The sequence below is a fragment of the Erithacus rubecula genome (assembly GCF_903797595.1).
Source record: "Erithacus rubecula genome assembly, chromosome: 25".
Classification (NCBI taxonomy): domain Eukaryota; kingdom Metazoa; phylum Chordata; class Aves; order Passeriformes; family Muscicapidae; genus Erithacus; species Erithacus rubecula.
This window is the reverse complement of record NC_136677.1, coordinates 2,452,267-2,470,479: the sequence shown is the minus strand read 5'-3', so window position 1 is coordinate 2,470,479 and position 18,213 is coordinate 2,452,267. Positions and strand designations below refer to the sequence as shown.

The following is an 18,213-nucleotide window of genomic DNA, read 5'->3' as shown; positions in this document are numbered from 1 at the left end:
GGAAGCTTTTAGCCTGCTGAGGTCCCAGGAACTTTTGTTTTTGGAGTAGGAGGGGGGAAAAGGGGGTGCAGCAGCAGGTCTGGTTGTTGGCCATTTCTCCTCCTGGCAGCATCCATGGCAGAATTCCAGGTTGGGGGGAATTTGGATGTTTATAACCCAGGGAATGGTGGAGCTGAGTTAATACTGACAGGACAGATCTTGGTGCATCCCCAAAAAGAAAAAAAAAAACAAACAGGGAGCTCCTGGCAGTGGTGATGCTCTTACAGCAACAGTAATTTCTCCCAACCCTCCAAGGGCTCCTGGCTCCAATCCCACACCAAAATCACCTCTGTCCCTCTCCTGTCACCTGAACTCTTCCCCACAAAGGGGCAGGAACACGAGCTGGGATTTGTCTGACAGGGACAGAGGTGATTTCTTGCCAGCAGCTCAAGTTTGGTTTAGAGGAGCAGGAGGATCCTGGTGCTGAGCAAAGGCAGGTTGGTCCCACTATCCATGGGATGTGCAGGATGCTCAGCTTGGCTCCCTTGGAGAGCTTAAAACTTGAGAAGAGAGTGTGACCCTCACACAGCTCACAGGAACCCCCCCTGTGCCAAGCAGGACTGAAAAAATTCATCATCACCCTCACCTGATAGACAAAAAGGCAGAAAAACAAGGAGGTGCAGGGATGCAGAACTCACTGTCAGACCCAGCAGTGTGAAATGCAGCCCAGGAGAGGGGCAGGAAGGGAGGCTGTGCCCAGTGTCACCCCAGTGTCACCCCAGTGTCACCCCAGTGTCACCCCAGTTCCATCCCAGCAGCACAGAGCTCAGCAAGTGCCCAGAGCTGCTTCACCCTCCTGGGGCTGCCACTCTCCATTTGGGTGAGATCACATTGGCACAAATGATTTCCATAAAAAAAGGAAAAGTTCAACAAAAAAAAACAATCCCACCCCCAAAAAAACCAAGCCCAGACCCCACCTCAAGCCCTCAGCAAGACATACTCCAGGTACTAAAACTTACTGGCCCTATAATCAGCAGTACCTGTGGCTAACTCCATGGCAGCCCTTTTTCATTCAGTAGTGAATCAGGGGCAGAGCTGCCCCACATCTTTGAAACACTTCTGGGTTTGCATTTTTTCCTTTTTTTTTTCTTTTTTTTTTTTTTTTGATCCAGAGAAGAGTTACAAAAGTGCTGCAGGTCCAAGTATTTTTATCACTTTACAAAGGAGACAATGATCAAAGCCAACAAAGTCAAGAAAAAAAACAAAACAAAACAAAACAAAATTCAACCTCTTTCTCCTCTCCCAGCTAAAGGATGGGAAAGGAAAAAAGGAAAATTTGCCCATCTCAAGTGCCTGGCTGTTTAGTGCATGGAAAATTCCTGTTCCACACGTGGTGACATGAGCAATTCCCATGCAGTTGGTTGGGTACAGACAAATTCCAGCCATCAATTCCATCCTAACACCTTCATGAGTAGCTCTTGGTAGTCTGAGTGCCAGCAGGGAGTGCAGAGTCCAGTCCAGTGAGGAAAAACCTGCACTCAGCTCCCCCCTGTCCCCTCACCAGGCAGGGTGGGTCACATGCAGGGGGCCAGAACTGTCACTACCCAAAAATAGAACCAAAAAAAAAAAAAAAAAAAAAAAAAAAAAAGGCAGATTAAAAAATTAAAATGTGCTTTTGATACACGGAATGAAGTCAAATAAATACATTGATTTTTTTTTTTCTTTTAAATGTCTAAATACATTTTTTTTTTTATATCCTACACCCAAAGCTCTGTACATTTGGTTTGGTATTTTTCTTTTTTTTTCTGTTCTGAAGAAAAAAAAAAAAAAAAAAAGAATTTCTGGTAGCAAGGAGAGGAGCAGAATAGAATAGACTCCCTCACTGACAAGATAGTGCAGATGCCCCACAGGAAAAGCACCCCATGCCCACTTTGCTAGAGAATGGTTCCTGTTTGGATGCTCCAAACCCTCATCCCAGAGTCCACAGGGGAGACAGCAGCTGCTGTGTCCTGATTCTCTTCATCCAATCTTCAGCCACTCCTGGAAACATGACTAGCTTTTGTCTGAAGAAGGGGAAAATGGAAAAAAAAAAAAGAGAAAAAGGTGGTGAGAGAAAAGGATGCACTGAGAGATGAGTGTGGGGCATTTCTGAGCTGTGCAGTGAGAACTTCACACCAAAGCTGTGCCAGGAGCTCAGCAATTCCAGCTGGAGAACCCCAGAGCCAACCCAGGGAGAGCAGAGCAGCCTCAGCATCTCAGGGATCTCCCTGGGGAAATTCCCAGCACCCTGGGATGAAGGTCTGGGGCAGCTGGAACCAACTCATTTCAATAAAATAAATAAAAATCCCAGCCTGGACCTCTATTCCACCCAGTCTCTGCTTGTCAGGTTGTTCAGCCCACTCATGTTTCATTAAAAATGAGTAGAAACCTTTTCTGGGCATGAGAGAAAGGCCAGCTGGATCTCTGATGCCTCAGGATTTCAGATTTTCTATTTTTCATCTATTTGTAACCCTGCAGTTCTTTAGTGTAGAACTCTAAACTCCATATCCAGTGGGAGCTGCTGCTCTCCCATTTTGGGCAGACACAACAATTCCTCTCCTGGGAATCAAGAACAACTCAGGCCCTGAGAGATGGAAACAAAAGTGACTTTTGGGGAGCAAATTTGGGATAAATGACTTCATTACCTGAAGCTGTAATTGAAGATTAACCCCCAAAATGCAAAAGGACCAAACAAAGTGTGAAACCTTTTGACCTCGGGTGCAGCCCCTGGGGGGATTTATCTGCCCTAAATGCACCTGAATAATTCAATAAATAGAACTGCTATTATTCTCTGAGTTTTGCCCCAAAAAGCATCAGTCAAACACAGGTGTCAGTGCCTGGGTGTGGCTCTGGGTGCTCCTACCTGAGTGTTCTCCTGTGGAGGCTGAGCCAGCCAGCCCCTGGCGCCGCAGAACGCTGTAATCCTCCTCCAGCTCCTGCAAAACAGAACAGCAGCCCCCAGCTCAGCTGCACCTCCATCCACCCAGCAAAACAAGGGGGTTCAAAGAGGAAAAGAGAGGTTTCACTACTGCAAACAGCCAGGTTGGAGTGAAACCCTCCTCAAGTCCTTTATCAGCAGCTTGATTTGCAGGCGGTGTTCTGATTTCTGTGAAATTAAAGGTTGGCTACAAACGTCAAAGTTTCTGTGGTTATTCCATAAAGATTATTCCCATCTCAAGCAAAAATAAACTGGAATATAGAGAGTCAGAAAACCTCATTATGGTCTGATATCCTTGGTGCAGCTCAGCATCCTCATGTGACACCAAGAGCAGCAGCACACAAGGGATTTCACAGAATTACCAAGGCTGGAAAAGACCTTGGAGTCCAACCTATGGCCCAACCTTGTCACCAAGTGCCACATCCAGTCTGTCCCTGAACACCTCCAGGGATGGGCACTCCAACCCTGCCACCTCCCTCTGAAGAACTTGTCCCTAATCTTTTCCAGGAATCCACATTCCTCAGGCCAATGTCCTGTTGAAAATTCCCTTTTTGCAGCCTTTTTCCAGATCACAATCAAATCATAAAGAGCCCTCCAGTCCAGCAGAACTATTGGCCCGTCGTGATCAACAACTCAATGCACACAAAACAGCAAAAAAGGAAAATATTCTGTTTTAAAAAGGCTTCTAGGAGTGAGAGCCAGAGATGAAGAGAATGTGGTGGTGTCTTGTTCATCAAAATTGCTTTAAAGTTTTTTATAACCCAAAATTTCAAGGGTATGGAAATGATGAAACGCTCAGCTGACGATCGTGCAGCAATAACAAAACCAACAACAAAATCAACAAAACCAACAAAACCAACCCACCTTTAGCTTCTCCAGGGCATGCTGGATGTTGTGGATGTACTGCAGGAGCTGCACTCGGAGCTGCAGGGGCAGCTGGGGGCTGCCCAGGAAGGGGCAGGGCTCCTCCAGCCCCGGCCAGCGCGAGCCCAGCAGCTCCTCGGGGAAGGGGGAGCCCCCATCCCTGGGGGACAGGGGCTGCTGCTGCTGCTGCTGCTGCTGCTGGGGACAGTCCAGGGGGGGCTGCCTGTGGGAGGTGCACTGCAGCACCAGGGCTGACACCTCCTCGTCTGTGGAGCTCTCCTGCACCGGCCCGTAGCTGTCGAGGATCAAATAATTTCCTGTGGACAGAGGGGGTGGGTTTGATCAGCACCAGGAGATTCAGGGCTGAGGGAGGAGGGGGGGTTTGAGCAGATTTTCACAGATAGAAGGGGGGATGTCCCACAGCTCAGCTCCTGGGAAAAACCATTTGGAAATACTTCAAAGATTGGTGGTGATATCAGACTCAAAGGGACAGGACCTGCACTCAACCATTTGGAAAAACTCCAAAGATTGGTGGTTATACCAGATTTAAATGGACAGGACTTGCACTCAACCATTTGGAAAAACTCCAAAGATTGGTGGTGGTATCAGACTCAGCCTGCACCAACCATTTGGGAAAACTCCAAAGATTGGTGGTTATACCAGATTTAAATGGACAGGACCTGCACCCAATCATTTGAGAAAACTCCAAAGATTGGTGGTGATATCAGACTCAACCTGCACCAACCATTTGGGAAAACTCCAAAGTTTAGGGTTGATACCAGACTCAAAGGGACAGGACCTGCACTCAACCATTTGTGAGAACTCCAAAGATTGGTGGTGATATCAGACTCAACTGGTTCTGAACAGATTTAGAGATCAGGGATGGTTTTTACACTGTACATTAAAAACCCCTTAATTTAATGGATAGGACTTGCACTCAACCATTTGGGAAAACTTCAAAGATTGGTGGTGATATCAGACTCAACCTGCACCCAACAATCTGGGAAAACTCCAAAGATTGGTGGTGATATCAGACTCAACCTGCACCAACCATTTGGGAAAACTCCAAAGAATGGTGGTGATATCAGACTCAACCTGCACCCAACAATCTGGGAAAACTCCAAAGATTGGTGGTGATATCAGACTCAACCTGCACCCAACAATCTGGGAAAACTCCAAAGATTGGTGGTGATATCAGACTCAGCTGGTTCTGAACAGGCTCAGAGATCAGGGATGGTTTTTACACTGTACATTAAAAACCCCATAATTAAATGGACAGGACTTGCACTCAATAATCCTTCTGGCTCATCTCCAGCTCAGGATATTCTGTGAGCTCATCACCTCCCTTCCTGCTTGCCCAAAATCTGTTTCTATGATAATATCTGAAAATCCTGCTCTTGCACTAACAGCACCTGACAAATCCAGCTGCTGGATTCCCAAACTCCACTCCCCACCCTGGCAATGAGGATGCTTTTAGATGGGTGAGGTTTAAAACAGAGCTTGCTGATATGCTAAAAAGAGAAAGTAATTACAGCCAGAAAATGATTTCACAACCTGCACCCAGCAATAGGATCCTATTTAATGAATTTGTCTGTAATACTACAGCAAAGCCAGCACAGGGGACTCAGAACTGACTAAAAACAGATCAATCTCATTTTGATGTCCCCACACAGTTAAAAAAGTAAACAGTGGAAGAGGTGACAAATAAATTAGATGCTTCAAGTTGTTGGCTCAGCTTTAATAATTTAAAATGTCTCAGTGAGAAAAAATTATTTGCAATATATAATTGGAAAGCAGCATTGGGGCAGTCACAAATTGGCTTATGCACGTGGATATAATCCAATTTTTAAATAAGAGAATATTTATGGATAAGAGGCTTCCATGGGGTTGTCAGTGCTGAATCCACCTGACAGCAGCTGCTTCTACTACAAAATGCACATGGGATAAACCCCAGCTTCTGTGCTAAGTCTGGGTAGCTGTCAAATAATCCATGTGCAGAATAACAATAAAAATAATAAAATAATAAACTTTTAAGAGGTGCAGAGCCAGGTACAGGAGACTATTACAGTGTTAAATTAATATCCTGAGTTTCTTGAAGCTTGATGAGGAAAAGGGTGCTTTGCCTCCAGGGAAAACCTTTTCCCTACAGCTCCCTATAGGCAGTAAAGAGATCAAATGGTCCAGCACAGCCACAATGGAGAGTTTGGCTTGTGCCTGGTGTCTCTGCAATTCCAGCCTGGCACAGAGTCTGTCCCTGGTGCAGGACAGGCACAGTGCAGTGTTTGGCTTGTGCCTGGTGTCTCTGCAATTCCAGCCTGGCACAGAGTCTGTCCCTGGTCCAGGACAGGCACAGTGCAGTGTTTGGCTTGTGCCTGGTGTCTCTGCAATTCCAGCCTGGCACAGGCTGTGCCTCTGGTCCAGGACAGGCACAGTGCAGTGTTTGGCTTGTCTCTAGTGTCTCTGCAATTCCAGCCTGGCACAGAATCTGTCCCTGGTACAGGACAGGCACAGTGCAGTGTTTGGCTTGTCTCTAGTGTCTCTGCAATTCCAGCCTGGCACAGAATCTGTCCCTGGTGCAGGACAGGCACAGTGCAGTGTTTGGCTTGTGCCTGGTGTCTCTGCAATTCCAGCCTGGCACAGAGTCTGTCCCTGGTGCAGGACAGGCACAGTGCAGTGTTTGACTTGTCCCTAGTGTCTCTGCAATTCCAGCCTGGCACAGAGTCTGTCCCTGGTGCAGGACAGGCACAGTGCAGTACCTGATGCCTCTGCCTGGCACAGGTTTTGCGCCCCAGCATTTCATGAAGAATTACCCAGTCTGTTTTAGCACAGACCATTGTTGAGAGCAGGGAGCTGCCTGTCCCACCCAGCTGGGCAGCAGGCCAGGTGCCCACCCGAGGCCAGGCTGACCTGAGATGCGGATCTGCAGCTCCTGCTGCTCCTGGCCGTGCCGCCGCTCGCTCTCGCCGGGGCTCTCGTCGCCGTGCGCCTCCCGCGCGTCGAAGAACCGCTCGCCGCCCTCCTCGGCCCCCAGCCCCTCCAGCTCGGGGCTGCACTCCTCCAGGCCTCTGCTGCATTCCTCCAGGCCTCTGCTGCATTCCTCCAGGCCTCTGCTGCACTCCTGCAGGCTGCTGCTGCAGCCCTCCAGGCCGCTGCTGTCCATGGGCACAGTGCCCTGCATGGGCTCCCCCGGGGCCGGGCGCTCTGCAGTCCGGGGGCTGTGCCCGCCTGGGGGATCTCCAGTTCTGCCAGGGCTGTGCCAGGCTTGAAGCTCCTGCCCCTCAGCCTGTGCCTCCTGCACCTCCTCGTTGTCCTCTGTGCTGCCCTGGGCAGCCAGGCCCAGCTGCTGCACCAGCAGCTGCCTCAGCAGCCCCACTGCAAGGACAGCAAGGGACAGTGAGAACTCCGCAAGGAGACAGGCAGCACCTGCACCCAACCATTTCTGGAAACTCCAAAGGTTGGTGGAAATGTCAGACTCAGATGGACAGGACCTGCACCCAACCATTTCTGGAAACTCCAAAGGTTGGTGGAAATGTCAGACTCAGATGGACAGGACCTGCACCCAACCATTTGGGAAAACTCCCAAGATTGGTGGTGATATCAGATGGACAGGACCTGCACTCAATTATTTGGGAAAACTCCCAAGATTGGTGGTGATACCAAATGGACAGGACTTGCACTCAATTATTTGGGAAAACTCCAAACATTAGTGGTGATACCAAACTCAGCTGGTTCTGAATAGGCTCAGAGATAAGGGATGGATTTTACACTGTCCACTTTAAAAAAATCATAATTAAATGGACAGGACCTGCACTCAACCATTTGTGAAAATTCCAAATATTGGTGGTGATACCAGACTCAGATGAACAGGACCTGCACTTAACCATTTATGAAAATCCCAAAGATTGGTGGTGATACCAGACTCAGAGATAGTTTTTACATTGTACATTAAAAAAAAAAAAATCACATTTAAATGGACAGGACCTGCACTCAATGATCCTTCTGGCTCATCTCCAGCTCAGGATATTCTGTGAGCTCATCACCTCCCTTCCTGCTTGCCCAAAATCTCTGTTTCTATGAAGAAGTCTGGAAATCCTGCTCTTGCATTAACAGCACCTGACAAATCCAGGCAATGCTCACAGGGCACAGAAGAATTAAAGCAGACACAAAGGTCACCCTCTGACAGAGGTGTGACTCCTCTCCTTGCTCTTGGTTGGAAAAACAGGGATAAAAATAAATGCATTGAAGGCTCCAGCCTCACTGCCCTGTTTTACCTTACAATATGTCAGGACATGTTGAATCTCCTTGCAGAAAATCAAAGAAATTGTCTCCAGGAATTCTCCTGAGTGCCTGGGTTTTACCCTGCAAAGGAGCTCACAGCTGTGGTTATAGCAGGGGATTCCCACCTCAAGGAAATTTGGAATATTCCACTCAGGTTTGAAATGACAGAGCAAAAAAATAATAAGAAAAAAAAAAAATCTAAGAAACATTTTCTCTAAAATTTGATGCAAATTTATGCCTGGTTGAACTTCAACCCACATTCCTTTAGTTCCCAAATTATCCCAACCAAACACTTCATAATAGGGACATATTGTTCCAAACAAAAACGTGCTGCTGTCAAGAGCCTCAGATTGTTCCTCCTCACCACAAAATGCTCTTGCAACACCCAAAAAAAGCTGTGATGTCACAAGAAGAGCTGTCACTCAGCTCAGAATCTTGACATAATGTTGGAGAGCTGCTCTTTTAACTCCCAGCACTCAGGAGATGCTGCAGGGTCACTAAAACTGTCCTTACACACCCCCAGACCAAGATTATCTCAGATGTGGCCTCTTAAAACAAGTCCCAAGAATATCTGTCCAATATTCAGAACTAGAAAAGAACTTTAAATCCTCTAAGAAGGAGAATAAATGGATTTTAAAGATCTGAGAACTCTGAGACTGCAGAGAGCTGTCCTTGCTTGGACAGAGAGATGGAAGAGGCAATTGGGGCCAAGGATGTGAGAATTCTGCATTTTGGTAAAAGCAAATATTCCACAGACTCTTCCCTCCAAGTAGAACTCAGGGACTTTGTGTCCCTTCCAGAGTTGCCAAGGAGAGGTCTGTGGATTAATGAATTCATTCCAATTTTAGGGAGTTCTATTTAGGAGTTGCAGTGCCAGAGCTGATCCAGCAGGTTGCAGAGCCCTGCATTGTTCCTCTGAAAGGAGAGCAGAGGAAGTGATTTAAAACCTCAAAAACAATTTCAAACAATGATCAGTCCATCAGGAAAACTCAACACACACAAGTGCTGAAATAATTAGACCCAACCACCTCCCAGGTACTCAGGAAATCTGAGCCTGGGCTTTGGATATCATTGAGCTTAACAATTTGCAGGATTTTACCTAATTAAAAAAAAAAAAAGGAAAATTGTATTCTGCAACACAAGCAACATCTCCAGTTCTGCTCCAGTGCTGTGGAAGCAAGTCCAGGGCTGACTGCCTTGTCTTTAAAAACTGCTGACCAGCAATGGCACTGTGCATTAAACTCTGCAATAGAATTTTGCCATCAAAGCACTCCATGGATGGCCACAATTTGCTCTCATTCTAATTTGATACATAAAACCCCCCCAAAAAAACCAAAGAGATGTTTAAGTACTCACAGTTCCTCAGGGCATCCTGAGCCCACTGCCCCTCTGGCACTGAGGCTGAGCTGGAGTCCTTCAGTGCCAGCTCTGCCTGCTGCACCTTCTCAAAGTGTCCCTCAGCCCCCAGCAGCCCCTCCACCTTGGCCTGCTCTGACAGGATGGGGGAGGAGGACTGAGGGTTCAGCATCAAGGGAGACTCCAGCCCCAAATCTTTATCTAGAGGAACAGGAAACAAAAATTCAGGTGAAATAACTGCAGAAAATTCCACTCTGGCAACACTGAAATTCTTGAGTGTGGCTTTGATAAAAGGCCAGTTCTTTCCAGGGTTTAAAAAATGAGCAGTTTATGAATCAGATGGAAATAGTAAATTAATTAATAGTGTATTTCCATCACTTCTCTGAATGATTTGTAAAGAAGCCATCCCTTTCCAGAAAAACCTCAAAGCTGCCCAAGCCCAAGGAACAATCTGCTGCTCCCACCTCTTTGAATCCCTGCTTCACCTGGACTTTGCAGGCTGCTGGCAGGAATCTCATGCTGCTCTTTGAGCTTCTGCTGCTCCTCTTCCTCACGCTCCTCTCTGCAGGGAGGGAAGAACAAACACATCCTTTCAGTCACCATCACCTGCAGGAGAATCTGTGCTTTGGAGGGCAAGTTTGGAGCAGGAAAAGGGGTGCTGGAGAAAGAAAAAAATCAGTTTTTCTCCTCCTTGCAGCTTTGACTTACTCTCCAGGGCCTGACTGAGGCAGTGGGATCACTCTCCTGCTGCTCCCCATCTTCACAGTTCCTGCCATCTGAGCTATAAGGTCCTGCCAGCTGCAGCAGAAACAGCAAATAAAACCATGCAGAAAGTGAAACAGAACAAGATTTCTCTATTTAATCCTCTTAAATCCAGTTGATATTATTACTGCATTTTTTTTTTTTAACCAAAAGAAATGTATTTTTTTAAAAAGTTCTGTTCAGGAACACCCTGAAATCAGCACAGCACAAAGCTCAGCTCACCTGGATGCTCCTCAGTAGAGAGAAATGATAGACAGGACCTTAGCACTTATCAGATCAAGCAGTTAATTGATATATAAATACATAAAAAAGCATTATTCCACACATCAGTGGACTGTAATACATGCAACATCCCAAAAACACATCTCTCCCTGCATATTCTTTAGGAGAAAAGAGTTTTTCCTAATAAAGCTTTTAGCCATGGAATCTATTTCCTGCACTGGGCTGTTTATGATGCCAGAATGTAAATCTGCAAAGATCTCTGGTGCTGCATGAAGGTTCAGGATGATTTCTATGTCTGATCTGACAGTCAATCCCAAAAAACCCAGAATTTTTAAGGTAAATAAAAGCAATTTGGAGGTCAGGAAAGGGTTTGGAGTGAACCAGTTGGGAGGGACTACCCACAGATGCTTCCTGCAGAAACCACCAGAGTTCCAGCTAAGTTTGGAGAAGGAACTCAGGGAATTCCTGAGGAAAAGGTCTCTCAGAGCCAGCAGCAGTGAGGTTCAGCCAGGACTTACACATTCTTCTCAGAGACAGTCTGTGCCACCAGCTCGTAGATGTGAGCGCCCGTCGCCGACATGGAGATGACGAAGAAAGCTTTGTTATCTGCACAGCACAGGGAGGGACATGAGGCAGCTGCCAGCCCCACAGCTGCCCCAAAACCCCCCCAACCCCAGCCCAAAGCAAGGAGAAAATCCTGGAGATCACACTGATAGACACACTGGCCTTGTCCTATCAAAGGAATGTGCCCTCAAAGGAAAAAAAACATTTCAACCCATTTTTCTCCTCTTTTCCCTGCTAATACTTTCCACAGTGCTTCTCCTCTAACACAATCAGAGTACTTTCATTTAGAAGTCTATTTAAAACTCAAGCAATGCCTATTACTGATGCAAAGAAATTAAACAGCTCATCCATACTGAGCACAATATTGGACAACCAAGAATTAAGCCTACGCAGTTTTCCGTGTTCTACTCTGCAAATCTACACAAAATCATCTCCTTCAACTGAGCTAATCTTTATTTTTGGCTTCTCTTTTTTGCTTTCTCAGTGGGCTGCACTGACCTGTGGCCACCTGGCGAACCAGCACAGTGTTGAGTTTGATGATGGGGCTGAAGGTGTGTTTGCTGTCAGCTGTGGATGCCAGGATCTTGCTGTGGCACTTCAGCACCAATTTGTCATCTTGTTTCTGCAGCAGCACCAGGATGTCCTCCAGCAGCAGGGTGTACAGATCTGCCCAGAGTGCAGAAAAAGCCCAGAATGAGTTAAAAGATTGCCATCAGAAAGCTGCATTTCTGATTACTCATGCAGAGGCAGCAATCAGTGCTGTGCCATCCCAGGCAAAGCTTGCAAATCTTCCTCATGAAAACTCCAGCAGAAAGCTACAGATGGAATTGGATCAGCTCCTGACTGACTGCTGTGTCCCTGCGTGGCCCTAATGATGCTCCAGCACATTTCAGAATTGACAAGAATAATTTAATCAGCTCAGAGAAGCACACAGGCATTATTAGAGGTGGCAGTAAGGAGCATAATTGGGAGCTGCAGCAGAGCTTCTCCCTCCTCTCCACCCCAGCAAACTCACCCAGAGCCAGGGCAGGGAGGGACAGCCCAGACTCACCAATGGTTTTGTCACGATTCACCTTCCAGGTCAGGGGCCCTTCATGGAGCATCTTCCTCTTTGTTAGATCCAGGTTCTGTCAAGGGAAAGAAAAAAAAAAAAAAAATTCTATAGAAGCAAATCATGATGAAACACAGGGATGCCAGTTTGGAGCTAAGCACTAAACCCAGGCTGGGAAATAAACACAAAATCTTGTCAGAGATGCTGTTTATCACTTCTGCACTGCTCTTCTCACATGCCAAGTGCCACAGGGTGGGGAATTCTCCCAAGTCAAGCTCCTGAGGCATTAGGATGTCACCTGTTTCCCAGGGGGAGTTTTTCCAATACCCCATATTCAGTTCCAGCATCACAGCTGATAAATGCTGCAGCACTCCATTTGCAAGTCAAGTGTGCCTACAAATTATTTACACATCATCCCTAAGATCTGATGGGACTTGTAATGTCAATGGATCCTTCAGGCACTTCAGTGCTCCTGACATTTAGATCTGCAGGCAAGCAGAAGTGACAATTTTCACAATTCATCCCTTCCAAGTTCTCAGAGTCTACAATCAATGACAGCAAGTTGCCAGGAAGTTCTTCCTTTCCTCACTGAATGCTTGCAGGTTTATTTGGGGAAGGATAAATGACACAGTTTTATAGAAAAGATTTTTTTTTTTTTTATTCACACTGACTTTGAGGGAGATGGGGAAGCAACCAGCAGGTAACCAGCTTCCAACAGAACTGCAGGGATTTACAGGAGCCATGAAAAATAATATTTTTAATACTGGACTTCAGGCTTTATTTGGCTGTGTGGATCTGCCATGTTTCTGTACAAGCTCTCCTTTTAAAGCCAATTCCACTGTTACACTTCAGGGCTCTCCAAGGCCTCCCCACTTCCAACAGCATCACCAAGACATGAGATAAACACCCACAATAATCTCATTACCCATCAGATATCTCTTCTGGGATACAGTGCTTGAGCTTGCAGGCCATAAAGGTTTGTTGCACAGAGCTGACAAGCTTCATCAGCATCATGATGTGCAGAACTGGGCTGTTAGAGCCACAGAAATCTTCAGGAAGGTGGCAAAACTCACACTGCTGAGACTAATTGCTTTCATTTCCATACAGAAATATTTGTCTCCAAAGACCACTGGACTGTGCATCAGGAGCAGCACAGAGTGAAGGACAGGGCTGTGAATTCCAGTCTCACAGGGCTGGTTTAAAGCTGCCACTCACCCTGAACTCATCCATCATGGGATCCTCTGACTGCTTCAGGTAGGAGAGGTCGAGTCGCCGCTGGTAATCCTCCAGATGCTGCAGGAAATGCAGGGAAAGGGTCACTTGCAGCAGCAGGGCACCCCAGGGTGCAGGGTCACTGCTGTCCCAAACCTTGCACCTTCCCTCTGCCCCTCCCACCTGCTTGTTCTCTGACTCCTTCACAGCCTGGTTCACGTGGTTGAGGATCTGGCGACAGTGATCTGCTGCTTTCTTCACTTTTTCCTTCTCCTCAGGCAGCTCTGCAAGGATAAAACCAAGTGGGACAGTGCCAAGGTGTGACCTGTCAGCTGACCTCAAATGGGACAAGGAGGAGTTAAACTCACAGAGCAATCTATCAACAAAAGCACTGCACTGCAAAAGTGATAAAAATGAGATTTGTGACAGGAGAGAATTCACTGTGACCTGCAGATCGTTACACATAATACAATTGTTACTCTCCCTTTTTTAGGGCCTTGTGACAATCATTCACAATAATCTGAGAAACCTCAAATCCTTACTAAGAGTAAGGCACAGGTGAAGCCATCAATCCTCACCAGCAGCAGCAGCCACAGTGAGAATTCAGTTAACAGGAACATAAACCAGTACATCAAAGATAATGGAGTATCACATGCTTTCCTAATTAGGATTAGAGGGAACTTGTAGCTGCAGTCTATTTTTATGAGTAATGAAATGACTCTGCAGCAGGTATCAGATAGTAAAGCTGGGAAGGCATTTTGTGCCATTATTTATCACATCTTTACCTGTTGTGCTGAAAGTATCTTTTAGTATCACCTCCTAATTAAACCCCACCCTCTGCAAGAGCAGGAGGAGATTCTGTGCTGCTTTAGAGGTTTGACAGATTCACTTATTGCACACTGAATTTCCTTTTTATTTTCCTAAGGAGCAACAAACACTGGATTTTTCTTTTTTTATTATTATTTTTTACACCTCCTGTGCAGAAGGCAGCAGTGAGGTCGCAATGCAAACAGAGAGAGACACATAAAATTGAAGTGTTATTTAACATGTTTATATAAAAAAACTGCTGAGGTGGGTGCCTAAACCACAAGGGAAAGGCTTTACCTGTGTATTTAGCAATGTTATCCAGCAGAAGGGGGTATTTAGTCAACCTCTGCATCTCTGTGGGGATGATATCCTTGAGCTGCAGCCGCCGGCACAGGGGATTGCTCTCTGCATCCTAAATTTCAACAGCACCAAATCTGCATTTGTCATTTTTATTAAGGCCATAATTACCTGAATGCACAACATCTATTCATCACTTAAACATCTATTACTTCACTTTCCAGTAATTAAATACAAGACAAGAGATGCCAAGATCTATCACCCAGACAACACATCCCCTCTCCATCTGCAATTACCCAGAGGAAAAAGCTCATCACAGCAGCAGTGCCTTCCTCCCCTCATTACTCCCCATGGGTTTGGGCCCATCCCCAATCAATCTCAGTCAGCAGCACCCAGGGAAAGCAGCAGTTTGGGCTTTCACATTTGTCAAGATAATCTCCCCTTGTTCTCCCACAGCCCCTCCCAGCCTGTGCTGATGGAGACAATGTTCTCCTGCAAATGGACCAAACCCCAGTGCTGGCAGGCAGAGCAGCTGTGCAACATCTGTCTGCTGCCCCTGGCTCTCTGCCCCACAGATTTTGGGCAGCAGTCACCTCGAGGGAGGTGCATTCCATCCCAACACTGTGCTCCCCAAAACTGAGGGCTCCTCCCTCCAGAAACCACCAGGAGAGATAAATACAGTGCTGGAAATGATCCCCTGCTGAAGGCAGCATTAGGCATGATGTCACTAATTAATGTCATTAATTATCAGAACTTTATCTAAGAGGAATCACTGGGCTGTGCTGAGGCAACTCAAACCCTGGTGGAAAACTCAAAGCCTGGTGGAGAAAACACCAAAAAAAATCTGGTGGAGAACACTCAGAGGTTAGGGGAAAAAACTGAGAGCCTGGAGGAGAAAACTCAGAGAGTCTGGGGGAGAAAACTCAGAGAGTCTGGGGGAGAAAACTCAGAGAGTCTGGGGGAGAAAACTCAAAGAGTATGGGGGAAAAAACTCAAAAAAAATCTGCTGGAGGAGCCCCAGGCTGTGCCCAGCTCACCTGCACAAAGGTCTGGAAACGTGAGTCCTTCTTCTGGCGGGACTTGATGACCTCCAGAGCAAAGGGCTGGTTGCTGCAGAAGGTGGCAGTGGCAAGTTTCAGCTTCTCCTCTGCTGCTCCACTGAACTGTGCCAGAAAGGCAGAAAAGCCAAGTTTAGACAGTGGAGATCAGCAAGAGACACCCTCAGCAGGCAGAGCCAGGGAACAAAGGAATTATTGAAAAAATGAGGAGTTATTTCTGCACTGGTTTAAGGCTTTGTCTTCCCAGAGGACACCTTTACATCCCAAAATCTTCAGTTCTCCTGGATCCACCCCTCCCACATCACAGAATCCCAGACTGGTTTGGCTTGAAAGGGAATCCCAGACTGGTTTGGCTTGAGAGGGATTTTAAAGCTCATCCCCATCATGGGCAGGGACACCTTCCACTATCCCAAAAAACCCTTGAACACTTCCAGAGATGGAGCAGCCAAATCTTTCCATAAAGATCTCAAAAGTGCAGCCTGAAACAGCACCATAAACTCCAAATTTACACACTCTAAAATTAGAAATCAGTATTTTTAACTATCTTTTAACTGCACCACAGGCAACACCAAGCTCACATTTCAGTGTTACTGAATAAATCACGCCACTACATTTTTCAAAATCCCACTCTCACCTTCATGTACCCAAAAGTACCTTTCTATTCTACCCACACATCCTAAGGAAATTATTCCTGTGCCTTAAATGACTCTTATCTCCAGTCAGATGAAAATCCTCTGAGTTTTTCCTGCTTTCCTTCCCCCCTCATCCTCCAGCTCTGTTTTGGTTCCAGAACTCCCACAGCCCTTCAGTTCCATTGCTGGGAATTATCTCCTCCAACCTCTGGCTCTCTTGGTCATCCTCTGACATATTATTTTCAAATATAAGAAATATTAAAAGAAGTTTACCCAGGAGAGCAAATCTTCCCCAATTTGGCCAATGACAGAAGTCTCGTTCCTTTTTCGGACAGATTTCATCTGATCATTCAGTGCAACTTAAAAACAAGGAAAAAAAGGCAAATTAATTTTTTTATTAATAGTGGTCAAATTGCTGCCTTAATTTTCAGCATTTAACATAAAAGCTATTCTAGGAGAAGATTAGATTTGAAATAATTTTAATTGGCTAATAAACAATAACCTGCAACTTAATTTAGAATATCTAATAAAATGTGACATAACACATTTGTGTTCAAATGACCCCTAAGAACCAAACTTATCTTTATCTTATAATTTTTCCACAAACAGGAATAATGCAGAAGCCATAAAACCACACAACTGATTATTCAGAGGCTGAAATTCCTGTTGTCAGCACACCCTAAACACCCTTCAGAAACAAACAGACACCAATAAATTGGGTTTCTGCTCCCTCCAGGAACAGCTGTGCCATCTCAAACACTGGCACATCAATCTCACTGCTCCTTTTATCAAGCATGAATCAACACAGATAAGGAAAAGGAACACTGGACACATGATTCCTTATCAAGATATCTTTGTGAGTCAGAAATGGAACGAGGGTGAGCAGAAGCAGCGTCCTGAACAATTCTCAAGCTCGTGTTCCACGATCCCTTTGCTTCAATTTTTCAGCCACTGGAAGCCAGAATTGCAGAGTGCAGCTGCTCCTACCATGCAGCCCAAGGATATCCTCCAGGTTGGAGAAGATTTTCCTCTTGTCACTGGAGCTGAGGATGCCCTCCCTGGTGGCTCTCTGGTAGAAGACGCTGTGCAGGACCTTCAGCGTGCGCACGTGGGCTCGCTCGGTGTAGAACAGCTCTGGAGGGACAGGGAGAGCAGGATGGCAGCTGTGCAGCCAGAGATGAGCTCAGAACAGGTCCCCCAGAAGCATTCCCCTCCCTGGTGCACATTCCAGGCTCTGCTGCAATTCCATGGTTGAATTGTTTGGAAAATGCCATGGCTCACCCCAAAGCAACAGCGAGCTCTGAGCTCACAAATCCACAGATGCTTCTGCAGGAGCTGCAACTCAAACCTGCTGAAGTTTCCAAAAACAAGCTTTTCTTGTTTTCTTTTCTAGAAAAGAAGGCCTTTCAGTGCCTTAATATTGTTTAATAACCACTTGGTATTGCTTGTTTCTCATCTAAGGAGTGGACCAATCTCACCTCAGGATTTCACACCTAAGAACTCTTCAAACCAAAAGTTCTACTACTTCAAAAAACCAGTGAAGAAAAACCTAACTGTAAATTTTAAGAATTTCAAAGCTCCAGGGGAAGGTTTCAACAGGTAGGAAAGGAGTTCCATCTCACCATTTATCACTTCTTGACGTTTGATTTCGTAGGGCTTGAGCCCCATCAGCACCTCCCTGCTCACGAGCTGCTGCCAGTTGGGAGGGTCCATGTCCATGTCAAAGTCATAGAGCTCATCCTCACTCTGCACATCTGCAAAGCCAACACTGTCCATCCTGATGGGAGGAGAAAAACAAAAGTGAGCTCATTCCCATTCCAGGGAAAAGCTGAGTGCATAAATCAGCTTGATGAATCCACTGTCCCTGCCAGCTGGAGGCTGTTTGATCCTGAACCTCTGGGCACATTCTCTAATTTTGCCCTTTACAGCCTGACTGTCTGTTCTGAGAGTGTTTTCACCTTTTAATGACACAGATCAAACCATTTGCTGTCAGGTATCAAGGCAGTGAAAAGGGCAGGTTACAGTTTCTTGTCTCTATCTGCAGGTACAGAACCAACAGCAACAAAGTTGGAAAGGAAAACAAAAATATCTCTACTCCTAACTCAACTCCCATCCATTCAAATCAGTGGATACAGCAATCACTGCACTCCACTC

The 18,213-nt window shown here is 46.1% G+C and overlaps 1 protein-coding gene and 1 long non-coding RNA gene across 2 annotated transcripts in view; one reads left to right on the top strand and one right to left on the bottom strand.

Moving 5' to 3' along the window:
* Positions 1 to 1,170: 1,170 nt before the first annotated feature.
* The window catches only part of ARHGEF12 (Rho guanine nucleotide exchange factor 12), a 71,493-nt gene continuing 54,450 nt past the window's right edge, over positions 1,171 to 18,213 (bottom strand). Inside the window, exons 25-42 of the mRNA XM_079326803.1 lie at positions 17,682 to 17,836; positions 17,047 to 17,193; positions 16,333 to 16,418; positions 15,407 to 15,532; positions 14,370 to 14,484; positions 13,449 to 13,549; positions 13,269 to 13,346; positions 12,054 to 12,129; positions 11,501 to 11,668; positions 10,957 to 11,044; positions 10,163 to 10,252; positions 9,940 to 10,016; positions 9,455 to 9,655; positions 7,110 to 7,192; positions 6,728 to 6,992; positions 3,821 to 4,137; positions 2,882 to 2,954; positions 1,171 to 2,042 (exon numbers count right to left, since the gene is read on the bottom strand). Coding sequence (XP_079182929.1) covers positions 2,032 to 2,042; positions 2,882 to 2,954; positions 3,821 to 4,137; positions 6,728 to 6,992; positions 7,110 to 7,192; positions 9,455 to 9,655; positions 9,940 to 10,016; positions 10,163 to 10,252; positions 10,957 to 11,044; positions 11,501 to 11,668; positions 12,054 to 12,129; positions 13,269 to 13,346; positions 13,449 to 13,549; positions 14,370 to 14,484; positions 15,407 to 15,532; positions 16,333 to 16,418; positions 17,047 to 17,193; positions 17,682 to 17,836 — 2,257 coding nt within the window. The 3' untranslated portion in view covers positions 1,171 to 2,031. The remainder of the gene's footprint in view (positions 2,043 to 2,881; positions 2,955 to 3,820; positions 4,138 to 6,727; positions 6,993 to 7,109; positions 7,193 to 9,454; positions 9,656 to 9,939; positions 10,017 to 10,162; positions 10,253 to 10,956; positions 11,045 to 11,500; positions 11,669 to 12,053; positions 12,130 to 13,268; positions 13,347 to 13,448; positions 13,550 to 14,369; positions 14,485 to 15,406; positions 15,533 to 16,332; positions 16,419 to 17,046; positions 17,194 to 17,681; positions 17,837 to 18,213) is intronic.
* On the top strand, positions 7,279 to 9,420 carry LOC306812384. Its single transcript, XR_013776848.1, has 2 exons — positions 7,279 to 7,339; positions 7,464 to 9,420. It is a non-coding gene; the product is annotated as an uncharacterized lncRNA (long non-coding RNA).